The sequence below is a fragment of the Equus asinus genome, chromosome 21 (assembly GCF_041296235.1).
Source record: "Equus asinus isolate D_3611 breed Donkey chromosome 21, EquAss-T2T_v2, whole genome shotgun sequence".
Taxonomy (NCBI): Eukaryota; Metazoa; Chordata; class Mammalia; order Perissodactyla; family Equidae; genus Equus; species Equus asinus.
The window spans coordinates 48,849,211-48,863,314 of NC_091810.1; the positions used below are offsets into that span (position 1 = coordinate 48,849,211).

At 39.6% G+C, this 14,104-nt stretch overlaps 1 protein-coding gene across 10 annotated transcripts in view; it reads right to left on the minus strand.

Moving 5' to 3' along the window:
* The window catches only part of RBM6 (RNA binding motif protein 6), a 110,693-nt gene that overhangs the window by 49,914 nt on the left and 46,675 nt on the right, over positions 1 to 14,104 (minus strand). For all 10 annotated transcript variants that reach the window (XM_014840468.3, XM_070493778.1, XM_070493774.1 and 7 more), the window contains one exon: positions 11,820 to 11,893. In XM_014840468.3, the coding sequence (XP_014695954.1) occupies positions 11,820 to 11,893 (74 nt within the window). The remainder of the gene's footprint in view (positions 1 to 11,819; positions 11,894 to 14,104) is intronic.

Sequence of the window (14,104 nt, forward strand, 5' to 3'; positions counted from 1 at the left end):
ATGAAAAACCATATGCCAATAAACTGGACAATCTATAAGAAATGGATAAATTCTTAGACTCATAGAACCTCCCAAAACTGAAGGAAGAACAAGTAAAGAATCTGAATAGACCAATCACAAGTAAAAGAGATTGAAACAGTAATCAAAAACCTCCCAAAAAATAAAAGTCCAGGACCAGATGGCTTCTCTAGAGAATTCTACCAAACATGCAAAGAAGATTTAATACCTATCCTTCTCAAACTATTTCAAAAGACTGAGGAAGATGGAACATTTCCTAACACATTCTATGAGGCCACCATCACCCTGATACCAAAGCCAGACAAGGACAACACAAAAAGAAGGAAAATTATAGGCCAATATTGCTGATGAACATAGATGCAAAAATCCTCAACAAAATAGTGGCAAACCGAATCTAGCAATACATTAAAAAGATCATACACCAAGATCAAGTGGGATTTCTACCAGGGACACAAGGATGGCTCAACATCTTCAAATCAATCAATATGATACACCACAATAACAAAATGAGGAATAAAAACCACATGATTATCTCAACAGACACAGAGAAAGCATTTGACAAGATCCAACACCCATTCATGATAGAAACTCCGAATAAAATGGGTATAGAAGGAAAGTACCTCAACATAATAAAGGCCATATATGACAAACCCACAGCCAACATCATACTCAATGGGGAAAAACTGAAAACCATCCCTCTGAGAACAGGAAAAAGACAAGGGTGCCTACTCCCATCACTCTTATTCAACATAGTACTGGAGGTTTTGGCCAGAGCAATTAGGCAAGAGAAAGGAATAAAAGGAAGCCAAATAGGCAATGAAGAAGTGAAACTCTAGCTGTTTGCAGACGATATGATTTTATATAGAGAAAACCCTAAAGAACCCCTTGGAAAACTATTAGAAATAATCAACAACTACAGCAAAGTAGCAGGGTACAAAATCAACTTACAAAAATCAGTTGCACTTTTTTTTTTTCTTTTTCTCCCCAAAGCCCCCTGCTACATAGCTGTATATTTTTTCAGTTGTGGATCCTTCCAGTTGTGGCATGGGGGATGCTGCCTCAGCATGGCCTGATGAGCAGTGCCATGTCTGCACCCAGGATTCAAACCAGCAAAAGCCTGGGTCGCCACAGCAGAGTGCACAAACTTAACCACTCAGCCATGGGGCTGGCCCCTAGTTGCATTTCTATACTCTAATAATGAACTAACAGAAAGAGAAGTCGAGAATACAATCCCATTTATAACTGCAACAAAAATAATAAAATATCTAGAAATAAATTTAACCAAGGAGGTGGAAGACCTATACAAGGAAAACTATAAGACATTATTGAAAGAAATCGATGATGACATAAAGAAATGGAAAGATATTCCATGTACATGGATTGGAAGAATAAACATAGTTAAAATTTCCATACTACCTAAAGCAATCTACAGATTCAATGCAATCCCAGTAAGAATCCCAATGACATTCTTCACGGAAATAGACCAAAGAATCCTAAAATTCATATGGGACAACAAAAGACCCTGAAGTGCTAAAGCAATCCTGACAAAAAAAGAACAAAGCTGCAGGCATCACAATCCCTGACTTCAAAATATACTACAAGGCTACAGTAATCAAAACAGCATGGTACTGGTACAAAAACAGGCACACAGATCAATGGAACAGAAGTGAAAGCCCAGAAATAAAACCACACAGCTACAGACAGCTAATCTTCAACAAAGGAGCTAAGACCATACAAGGGGGAAAGGAAAGTCTTCAGTAAATGGTGTTGGGAGAATTGGACAACAGACCATTATATTTCACCACACACAAAAATTAACTCAAAATGGATTAAAGACTTGAAAGTTACGACCTGAAACCATAAAAATCCTAGAAGAAAATACAGGCAGTACACTCTTTGACGTTGCTCTTAGAAGGATCTTTTCAAATATCATGTCTACTTGGACAAGGGAAACAAAAGAAAAAATAAACAACTGGGACTTCATCAGACTAAAGAGCTTCTTCAAGGCAAAGGAAACCAGGATCAAAACAAAAAGACAACCCACCAATTGGGGAAAAATATTTGCAAATCATACATCTGACAAGGGGTTAATCTCTGTAATATATAATCAACTCACAAAGCTGAACAACAACAAAAAAAATCGGCCTGATCAAAAAATGGGCAGAGGATTTGAACAGACGTTTTTCCAAAGAAGATATACAGATGGCCAATAGGCACATGAAAAGACGTTCAACATCACTAACCATCAGGGAAATGCAAATCAAAACTACACTAAGATAGCACCTTACACCCATTAGAACGGCTATAATCACCAAGACAAAAAATAACAAATGTTGGAGAGGATGTGGAGACAAGGGAACCCTCATACACTGCTGGTGGAATGCAAAATGGGGCAGCCACTATGGAAAACAGTATGGAGATTTCTCAAAAAATTTTTTGGGGCCAGTCCCATGGCCTAGTGGTTAAGTTCGGCATGTTCCACTTTAGCGGCCTGGGTTTGCGGGTTCAGATCCTGGGAGTGGACCTACACCACTCATCAGCCATGTTGTGGCAGTGACCCATATATAAAATAGAGGAAGACTGACCAGCACAGATGTTAGCTCAGGGCAAATATTCCTCAAGCCAAAAAAAAAAAAAAAAAAAAAATCTTTTGCTATTTATCCAAAGAACTTGAAATCAACAATTCAAAGAGACTTATGCACCCCTATGTTCACTGCAGCATTAGTCACAACAGCCAAGGCATGGAAGCAACCCAAGTGCCTACTGACTGATAATTGGATAAAGAAGATGTGGTATATATATACAATGGAATACTCCTCAGTCATAAAAAAAGAAAAATCATCCCATTCACAACAACATGGATGGACCCAGAGGGCATTATGTTAAGCAAAATAAGCCAGACAGAGGAAGACAAACACCATGTGATTTCAGTTATATGTGAAAGATAAACACACGGACAAAGAGAACAGTTTAGTGGTTACCAGGAGGAATGGGGTTGGGGGTGGGTGCAAGGGGTGAAGGGGCACATTTATACAATGACAAATAATAATGTACAAGTGAAGTTTCACAATGTTCTAAACTATTATGACCTCAATAACAATAATTTTAAAAGCCCTATACTCCTCTCATACTAGAGGTCAAAGGTGACAGCCACAATGTCAATGCCACTGGAAAGTAGCCTCTAAAAACGATAATTCAGGGAGGGAACCTACCTCAGCAGTGATTCGGTCTCTCCCACCCCACCCTCCAGCTTTGAGCTTTGTTAACAATTTCAAGAAATCAGGAAAGATCCAAGTTGGTACCTACAAACCATCCAGTTACAGGAATATTGTCTCTAAAAAATAGCCCAGTATTTCCTAAAAGGCATTTTCATTTTAAATCTACTTCAAAATGGTCCTTTCCTTTATTTCTAACTGTGTAGATACTAAAGTAGAAAGGCTACTCAATCGTACTGAGCAACTACTTTGCACAAGCCACGGCGCTACTTCAAATGCGCTTTGTTACCAATTCCATCCATCACCTTTCAGATTTATAGCTTAAATGTTCTTCTGTTGTAAGTAGATACCATACCAAATTCTTCATACATTTTAAGATCTCTGGTTTCCAAACAAATTGATATATCACTTTTTTTTACTTTTGGTAAATGAATTTGTATTTTATTTTAGACCTGGACTCATTCCCATTGGGCTGGAACCATGCTAATAATTTCCATGCTAAGTTTAAAGATTTTTTTTTTTAAAATTGAGATACAGTTCACCTACCAAAAAAAATCACTCTTTTACAGTAGTTTATACAATCGAGTGCGTTTTAGTATATTCACAGGGTTGATCAACCATCACCACTATTTAATTCTATAGATCACTCCAAAGAGAGACCTTAGTTACTCAGTATCTGCTCTTGCCCTCCCTCTCTTCCTGGTAACCAACAATCTACTTTCTGTGATAGATTCCTTTTCTCCTATATATTTTCCTTTGGAAATAGCATTTATATAGATTAAACACAAATTTCACTTGGCCAAGAATTTTGGCAAAATATACATTATTAGTGTATAACACTAGCATTACTAATCTCATGATGTGAGATTAAAAATAATTATTAATCTACATAAGCTTATCCTTGATTAAGTCATCAATACTCTTAACAAGAAATATACACATATTATATATAATACATTATAATATATCTAGCTCATATATAAATAAGTTAGATGGTAAAACTACAACACCTGAACATTTGGCCCTGTGGAGAATGAGACACAAAGCTGCATTATAACCTCTAAGTTCAATTGGGTGCAGATGCCTAATAACACTCAATGCCACTTGTAGTCTAAGAGAATTCTGTGATAGAAGAACTATCAGTAATGCTAGCTTCAGAAACAACAAGGTTCTCTACTGCAGAAGGGATGGAATGGCCATGGTCCTCTTTCCTCATATGCCTGGAACCCTGTGCGCTCACTTATCCCTCAGACAATGTCAGGACAGGTGCTACCCAGCCTCTTTCACTGTTGGTCCAGACATCTCAGTCTCAATGGGAGAGGCACTGGGCAGCAACACCATGTGAACTGGCTGCCAAAGATCTAGCTGCCACCCAAAGCAGCGCTACCACTTTTCAGGCATCTCTGAGTCCCAAGAGGTGGATAAGCAGCCAAAGAAGAGGAGGACAACCAAGCACAGTCCAGCTTATATGATCACCCTTTACTACTGAACACGTACCATATGCTAACACTGTACCAAGTACTTTACATACATTACATACGCTAATCTCACAACTGCTCTGAGGCAGGCACTATGATTATCCTTCCATTTTACAGATGAGGAAACTGAGATTCAGAAGTTACAAAAGGGGCCAACCCTGCAGCCAAGTGCTTAAGTTCATGTGCTCCACTTCGGCAGCTCAGGGTTTCACAGGTTCGGATTCTGGGTGTGGATCTAGTACCGCTCTTCAAGCCATGGTGAGGGGGCATCCCACATAGCAGAACCAGAAGGATGTACAACTAGAATATATAACTATGTACTGGGGGGCTTTGGGGAGAAGAAAAAAAAATGGCAACAATGTTAGCTCAGGTGCCAATAAAAAAAAAAGAAGTTACAAAAGAACTAAGGAGTGATCAAGCTGGAATTCTAAGTCTGTCTGTGTTCCTAACCCTAGACTGTCTGGAGGTATACAAAGTCATAAAACAAAGCCAAAATCAAGATCACAAACTGAACTGTGCCTTTGTATAAACCCTGAGCTAGTTAATTAGAATTATATCTATTCTGCTTATTCTTTTGATAACTGTCTATAATCAAGTTCCAAGAGGCCACAAGACTGAATATTTGCACTTTGCAAATCACATTTTTATAAAAAGTCAAATATTAACTAAAAATGCAAGCTGAAAGAGATATGACAACATCAAAGCATAAGGTTAAAATATACAGGCACATTTCCAATTTAGAACAAATTAAGAACTAAATTACTTCAATCCAAAGAAATTAACCATGATATACATATGACAAAAATAACTATAAACTTTATCATAGGAGACATACTGGAAGTTCCTCTTAAAACTGCCAAATGATAAATGTTTATTTTTCAAATTCAAGAACAGTAAACTGAATCCAGTTTAGAACACCTCTTATAATTATTGGAGAAAGTCTGAGATATGGCAAAGCCAGGAGTTGGTTATCAGAGCTTAGGGTTTTAAAGCCAAAGGCTAGATTTCCAGTGTGGTCTAACCAAATTCCATGGCACATGTAGTGCATCTTCTGCTCTCTCCCTTGAGAGAATTTAAGATTTGAAAGCTAAAGCAGTAGAAACTCCTAGAAAGACCTGGAAGCAGTCCCCTGATAATCAGCCCAAGCCAAAAGGCTAAATGAGAAGTACTGTTTACAATACAAAAACAATCCTCCTGGGGACTGCGACCAAATCCTTTATAGTTATATACTCCATGAAGCCAAGAACGGAGCTGCTGTAACTTAAGACTTTTCTTCCAGTCAAGATGAGAAGTTCTTGTGATAATAACAAATATACACTCAATGTTCACTGTGTGCCAGGCCCAATTCTAATCACCTTACATGCATTAACTCATTTAATCCTTAGAAGTATGAGAGGACATAGAGACGTTAAGCCACTTGCGCAAGTTATATAGTAGAAGGTGACAGAGCTGGGATGCAACGGCAGGCAGTCTGCCTCCAGAGTCCATGTGTTTAACTACTACGATATCCTACCTTGCACCCAGGCAAGACTCAGTCACTGGATAGGTAACCAAACTGCATAATTAAATCACCAATTCTTAAAAATATTTTTAATTCTCCTGAATACCCCAACTCTCCAGAGAGTGAGAATCTTCAACAACTGTTGATTTGTACTCATTTTAGAACGCATTTTCCTTTCTGTTTCTCACCAATACCTCTACTAAGAGCCATCAGGAAAAGGTACCAAAATTGATGCTTCCAGGAAGAATGGCATGACTCAAACTACAAGTTATACAGCTGAGCTAAGGCCAGGATACTACATTCTCTTTGGTGAAATAGTTTTGGGGTGAGGGTTTAGGCAACACTACAACCTCGCAGGAATTTATAAAGATTACTGGTTTTTTGTTACTTGGAAAACAAACAATTTAAGTAATGAAGTGTTTCATACAGTATTGCTAACAACTTGAATAAGTTTCCAACAAACTGGGTCTTCACTCATTTTTTCCACTGTAGCCTCTCAAATAGTCTTCCCATCCCTCAAAACATAAGCTTTCTTTATTGATCTCATTTTAATTACAAGGACAGATACCTTTTAAGATTTGGCTTCCCTCATATACCTTCACATATACCCTGGCCATCCTGGTATCTTCAAAAACCCAAACTCTCTTAGCTTTGTTGACACAAAAACACTTCATAAAACTTCATGTATTCTACAGCCTTCATCCCCTACAACAGAAAAAAGCCAGTGTCTGCAGGAATTTTCATGTTAGCTGATAACATCATCCTTTTCCTTGCACTTTATAAAGTCAGCCTGATTCTGCCATACAGCCAAGTCATCTCTGGCCAAGGAGGCGACTGATGCTGAGAAAGTTGAGTAAAAATTCCACAGAAGTGAATTCTTCTCCCATAGCTATCTCTTATAAGGGCGTTTTAGTAAATATTTCACCAAATAGGAATAGACAACAAACATCATATCTGCAAATTTGAGAAAACAAAATGCTAATTCCTGCAGACCAAATGACAACAGTTGAAGAGAGCTAGTACTCACAACTGGGCAACCACTGAAAGGGATCAACACTCTAACATAATGCTTCTTACTCCCCTCCCCAAGTCCCAGTGCAATGGCACACACAGCGAGAAGAGAGAATCTTCATCCTCAATCTCCAGAGACTTGGGCAACAAAGAAACTCAAGGGTACATGACACTGCTAGAAGTACCTTTTCCAGTAGGGGTGGAATAAAAGCCTCTGCCTCACAGTGTTTGCTGGCTTTCCACTTCTACATGGAGGTGGTGAAGGTATGAGCTACCAGATCTCTGTTGGAAATTACTTCCCCAAACAGACAGCTGCTGGCTAAGTGATTCCCTGATGAGTCCCATTGGCTACAATGCTCAGTACTGCTCCAGGGTGTCCTAGTATTTGATGCCTCCATGAAGGCACTGGGAAAAGGCAGGAAGAGGCTCTGTTATCATCCTGAACAACCTCATTAAGGCACACATACCCCAAAATACTGACAACACAAGCTTGCAGAAGGTTCCTTTATTCCCCTCCTCTAGACTTGTAAGTGTTAGTCAATGATAAATAAAAGACACTTCACATCAAGAGTTAGCATGGCAAAGAATCACAAAAACTCAACCCAAAGCATTTCATAAAAACCCCTGAAAAACACGTGTGTGCACATGCACGCACATGCACACACACTCTACTCAGAGGTGCCCAGCAGATAGGGACTCAGAATCTGTACCAATTTGGTCTGTAAGTAAAACACGGAGGGAAGGAGAATGGATGAAGAAACAGAGACGTTCACGTTCCATAAACATTTGCTTTTGCACTCTGAGGAGTGAAGACTTCTCTCAAATTCTTGTCTCTCATAAGATTTTGAGAGTTATTGGGAATTATTACCGTGTTATTGGAAGCTTAATCCACATCCACTTCCTTAAAGAATTAGTTTTAATAAACTCTAGATACAAAAATAAATTTATTTTCCTAGAATTATGATTGGAAATTACTTGACATGAAGAAGGGAGAGAGGAGAAATAGGAGATGATCATCTAATTTCAAATGCTTATTAGGTACCAGATGCTATGCTAAATGTTCTGTACACATTATTCAGCAAGTCACTACTCAAATGTAATGTCACTCCTCAAGAAGCTTCCCTGACCACCACATGTAAAACTGCCCCCATTACACGTTCTTTCAATACTCTGCTTCATTATCTTTATAGCACTTAGCACTATCATATATTACTTTAAATTTGTCTACCTGCTTATACTCTGTCTTCTATCACTAAAACAGAAGTTATATAATCTGTCTTGTTTACTGCAGCATCTCCAGCATCCAGAAAGATGCCTGGCACACAGCAGGCACTCATGAAGGTATGATCTTATGTAATCCACAGCAGAGCCCCCATGAAGATTGATAACAGGGAACTGATGCTGAGGGAGATTAAGAAACTCAACAGGGACAATCCAGCTAACAAGTTACATCTGACTGCAGAACCTACACTCCTCTTTTCTATGCTGTCTCACCCAAGTACCAAAATTTCCCTGGAGATTCCATTCTCAAAAATTTTTCCATCAAGGGGCAGGCCTGGTGGCACAGCAGTTAAGTTCATATGTTCGGCTTTGGTGGCCCAGGGTTCACTGGTTCAGATTCTGAGCGCAGACCTATGCACCACTTATTGACCCATGCTGTGGCAGGCATCCCACATATAAAATAGAGGAAGATGGGCACAGATGTTAGCTCAGGGCCAATCTTCCTCAGCAAAAAGAGGATTGGTGGCAGATGTTAGCTCACGGCTAATCTTCCTAAAAAAAAAAAAGTTAAAAAAATTTTTTCTATCAAAATGATTTGCAGACATCCTGAGTTGTGGTAAAGGTTATTAAAAGAATGCTGACTGGGCTGGCCCAGTGGTGTAGTGGTTAAGTTTGCATGCTCTGCTTCAGTGGCCCAGGGTTCGGATCCTGGGCACAGGCCTACACAACTCTCAACAGGCCATGCTGTAGTGGCATCCCATACACAGAATAGAGGAAGACTGGCACAGATGTTACAGATGTTAGCTCAGGGACAATCCCCCTCAAGCAAAAAAGAGAAAGAGTGGGAGCAGCTGTTAGCTCAGGGTCAATCTTCCTCTAAAGAAGAAGAAGAAGAAGAAAAAAGAAAGAATGCTGATTGGATTATGAAATCTAAGCAGTTCAGCAAGAGAGGATTCTGTTGTGTGGCAGCACTAACAGTATGCCTTCTGTCTTATGCCTAGGGGAAGAATAAAAATCTAGGAAATGGGGTTGACTCAATAAGGATATGGTGATGTCTTATTAAGGAATTACTCCAGTGAACACTGAAAATGAGATCAGACAAAAATTTACAGTTTATTTGAGAGAACACCCTATGGGATCCATGAGTACTACATAATCTGTCACCTTTCCTAGTCTGAGATTATAAGGTCCTAGAACACAAAGGTTGTCTCTTACTTGTACTCCTGCACAGAGTGCCATATGGTAACCTATGCATGACGACGGCTACCTGTCAGAACATTCTATTTCTCATCTGGAAGAATTCTGGCCCTGCTCCTACTTTGTTCTGGTGCCACATTCTCTGGATAAGAGTCATTCATCAGGGATCTGGGAGCCCTAAGAGTGTTTATAGAATGGGTGGGGAAGGTGGGGGGAGAGATGTCTATAAGCCACACCTCCTCAATACCACTTGCAAAAATGAACATTTTTCCAGATATACCTCCAACAGAAACTCTGCCTACAATTAAACCTTGTTTTTAAAGAAGGCTGCTCTAGTTCTACTTGACACTATTCTTTAGGGGACTGGATACTTTAGACAGGATTTTCTGTTGGGATGGAGGAAGAGGCCATTAAGACATAACATTGTTATTTTTATGATCAAACATTAAATAGTGATAAAAAGCAACACTCTTCTAGGAGAAACACAGTTGGGATAATGATATAAAAGAGATGTCATCCGCCATGGCTCCCCCATTTACGTTTCCATCACTCACAGTACTATTTAGTACAGTGGCAAAGGACTTAATGATGATTCACAGACAAGAACAAGATGCTTATGAATTAAATGAATCTTCTCAAATTAGGACAGATTGTCAGAATGGAATCAACCATAAGCATTCAGATTGGGGCCTTCATTCTTCTCTCCAAATATTGGTAGGTAGCACAGTTTCTGATACATAATTAGTATCTGTGAAATGACTGACTCAATGATGGACACTGAATAAATCAATCAATAAGAACCCTATCAAGGAGATATGATCCTAAGCCAGTCATTCTCTGAAGATCTAGCATTATTATACTACTAGTAATAGGTACAGATACATCAAAAGTTTCCTCTAATTAGTGCTTGCTCCCAAAGGCTTTATAGCATGTCATCTCCATACCCATAAAGGGAGAACACACCCAAAGAAGGGAAAAGGTTAAATGTAATGAGGCATGCTGAATGGAACAAAGCCGATGAAAGGGAAACAGGCTATATAAAAGAGGAAGAGTTCTCATACAACACTACTCTTCTCTGGCAGAACCTTGTTTCTTTTTTTGCTGAGGAAGATTCGCCCTGAGCTATTATCTGCTGCCAATCTTCCTCTTTTTGTATGTGAGCTGCCACCACAGCATGGCCACTGACAGACAAGTGGTGTAGGTCCACGCCCGGGAATCAAATCCAGGCCACCGAAGTGGAGCACACCAAACTTAACCACTGGGTCACCAAGGCTGGCCCTGGCAGAACCTTCTTTTAAGAGTTGGAGCACACTGCATTCACACTGTTAAGTATAGGCAGTGGGTACATAAAAATCAAACCATATCACTATGCTTCTTTCTTCCATTTTACAGATGGAGGAACTAACACATCACAAAGAAAACAACTTGCCTCAAGGAAACACCCATGACAAGAAGGATTCTATCCATTTCATAATACCTCCCAAAACCACCAGGCAGGATTCAATTAAAGACCCAGAGGCCAGTTCTAGGTGGTAAGCTGAATATATCTAGGTGTTTCAAACATAAGGTAAGTACAGATTCAGATTCACCAGCTCTGATTATATGCAGCCTAGAACTTGAGTACAAAACTCCAATTTGCAAAGAACAATGACGAATGTAATAGACACAAACAATCCACAATTCCCTCCTCCCCAATGGCCCTCTTATGAAAGTAGCACATGCAGGGAGGACCTGAGTGCCACAGAAGTTGCCATCAGTGGTCTTCACCCTAGATCTGGATATAAGTATTGACCTCGTATAAAGATGCCAGGCAGATCCTTGGGATCACAGACAGCCAAGATTGTTCCTTACATCAGGATCCCTATCTCAGTCACACTCCAAAGGGAAGCACTCCAGACCTGTCACTTTTTTCCATCTACTGTCTTTGGAGTCTAGTCCAACTGCAACTGGGGTCTAGTTTTTAAAGTACACTGTAGAGGTGGGTGCCCATCAACTCTTCCAGAGAAACCTTCTCAGCCTATTTGAAAGTTTCTCTTCACAACCACTTTTTAGTTGAATGTTGTATGCTCCAAAGATAGATTTCTGGTACCTCTCCAAAGTTTAATCATTTGAAACCCTCCCTCCCCATACATAAAAAATATATCCTTCCAGCATCATTTGACCGAAGTATAAAGCAACCTGGTTGGCCTCCATGCATCCGATGGCATCTTCCAAGAGTGAAAACTCCACGCAGACATAGCCATAGTCGTAACCTGGGGACAGCATTTAAATACAGACGGGAGTGGTGTTAGTGCCTTGCAAACACAAAAGACACACTTAAATCCCCTGTTTCTGAACCCCTTAAACACAAGCCCTCCCAACTAGCCCCTCCTCCCCCTATACTAGGCAAAGATGCTACCCCAAACAGAAAAAAGTACTGAAGGAAAGTCTGGATGTTTCTGAACTTTGAGAGTCATCCCAAAATGGCTTTTTCTATTAACCAAGAAGATCCTTTGCCCTCTTTAGCACTGATAATCTGGCGAGGGTGCCCCAGAAATGGGTAAACCAACAGAAAGTTCAAGTGGGGACCCGAAACATTTTAACCACAGGCTGAATCTTCTGGAAAAACAGAGTCAACAAGAACAGAAAGTATCTGAAAAAAAAATGTATCTCAAGAGAGGAAGGAGAAGCAATTATCCCAAAGCTATGCTAATAGTCACCACTTTTCAAGCAGAAACCACCTTCAAAGATAGAAGTGCTGACAGACTGAGGCAACTATTGTTTGGATACCACAGGAGGCTTCTGGTTGGCAGGGGATAGACCATTTCAGGTCTCCTCTTTTTTCCTTGTTTCAATTCAAGTCAAAAACCAGCTAAAATCTTTATGAAAGGAAGAAGGCGTAAAAGCATAAATAAGTACAAATAGCTGGGTCCAAAACTGTGCTTATGCACAAACAGTGGCGGTGTGGTAAGCTGGGGGAGAGACAGCAGTTGTTAGCAATCAATATATGTTCAAGAATTGTATATACCATTAGAGTTATAAAACACCCTTCACCTTTCTCCTAAGCAAGTGTCATTTGCGGCTCTCATGACCCATGGGAGTGGGAAATCATGGGATTTACAAGCTTCTGAACTCTAATACTAACCCATTCTATAATTTCCCTGATACTACCATCATATAATTACAAAAATACACTTGTCAATGCAATGCCCCACAAATGGCTTCCCTGCTTTCTCCACTGCCTCACAGGAAAAAGCAGCTCATCTTTAGGAGTGACACCGTGCAAATGGAACAGCAAGAAAAAGATGTGTTTTGTTCAGATCAGAAGCAAAACTCAGGGAAAGAGAAATAATACAAAACCTAGGACAATTTTCAGTACAAAGTATATATAACAACAGGAAACTGGTATCATTGAATCAAGATATCAAAGACCAAAAAATAAAAACAAAAACAAAAATCAAGGGCAATAGAAAATATAACTTAAAAAACAGACTAAACTTGGTGAAATGGGCTGGATTCCTTGTCACATGGAATGAATGGCCTGAAACATTCTGTTATGATAATAATAAAGTTGTGACTTTAGATTTGTTAAATACTTCAAGTTCATTATGAAATGTTACAATGGTTGACTCTTGCTTTGAATTTTAGGAAATGACCAGGAAGGAGAAAAGAAAGCTGCTAAATATCTCAGCACCACCTTAGGCTGAGAGAGAGATTCTTCTACCAAATTTCATAGCTTTGACCAACACAGATTAAAACTAACCCCTGCAACCTGTATTTAAATTTACTATAAAACCAGTCTCCCCTGATTAGCAACTATTTGAAGAAGTGAAATTACTTTTGAGAAACAGTGTATGTATTTGTATATATCCTATTAACAATGGAAACTTTCTTGGTACTTAAGTTCTTTCAAGTGGATTTTCTTTGTTTCTTTTGTTGTTGTTGTTGTTGTTGTTGTTTTTTGAGGAAGATTAGCCCTGAGCTAACATCTGCTGCAAATCTTCCTCTTTTTCATGAGGAAGACTGGCCCTGAGCTAACATCCGTGCCCATCTTCCTCTACTTTATACGTGGGATGCCTACCACAGCATGGCTTGACAAGCGATGCCATGTCCGCACCCAGGATCCGAACCGGAGAACCCCGGGCCGCCAAAGCAGAACATGCGCACTTAACCACTGCGCCACCGGGCGGGCCCCCCACAAGTGAATTTTCTTGATCAAACTCAGTGAACATCTCGTACATAAGACATTCTGCATTTTGTAAAAAGCTCTGAACGTCCTTGGGAAATACTGTAGAACAGCAGAAGCAACTAAGGTAACTTTTATCACCAAATATCTACTGCAAATACTCAAACACATGTCCACATTCAGAAAGGGTAGACATGGAACAAGCAGACGTACTCTCAAGTGTGTTGATTACCTCTACAGAACATATCCAAGGAGTGTCCAAGTGTGTAGAAAGCAACCCTCTCCATAGACACCAAAA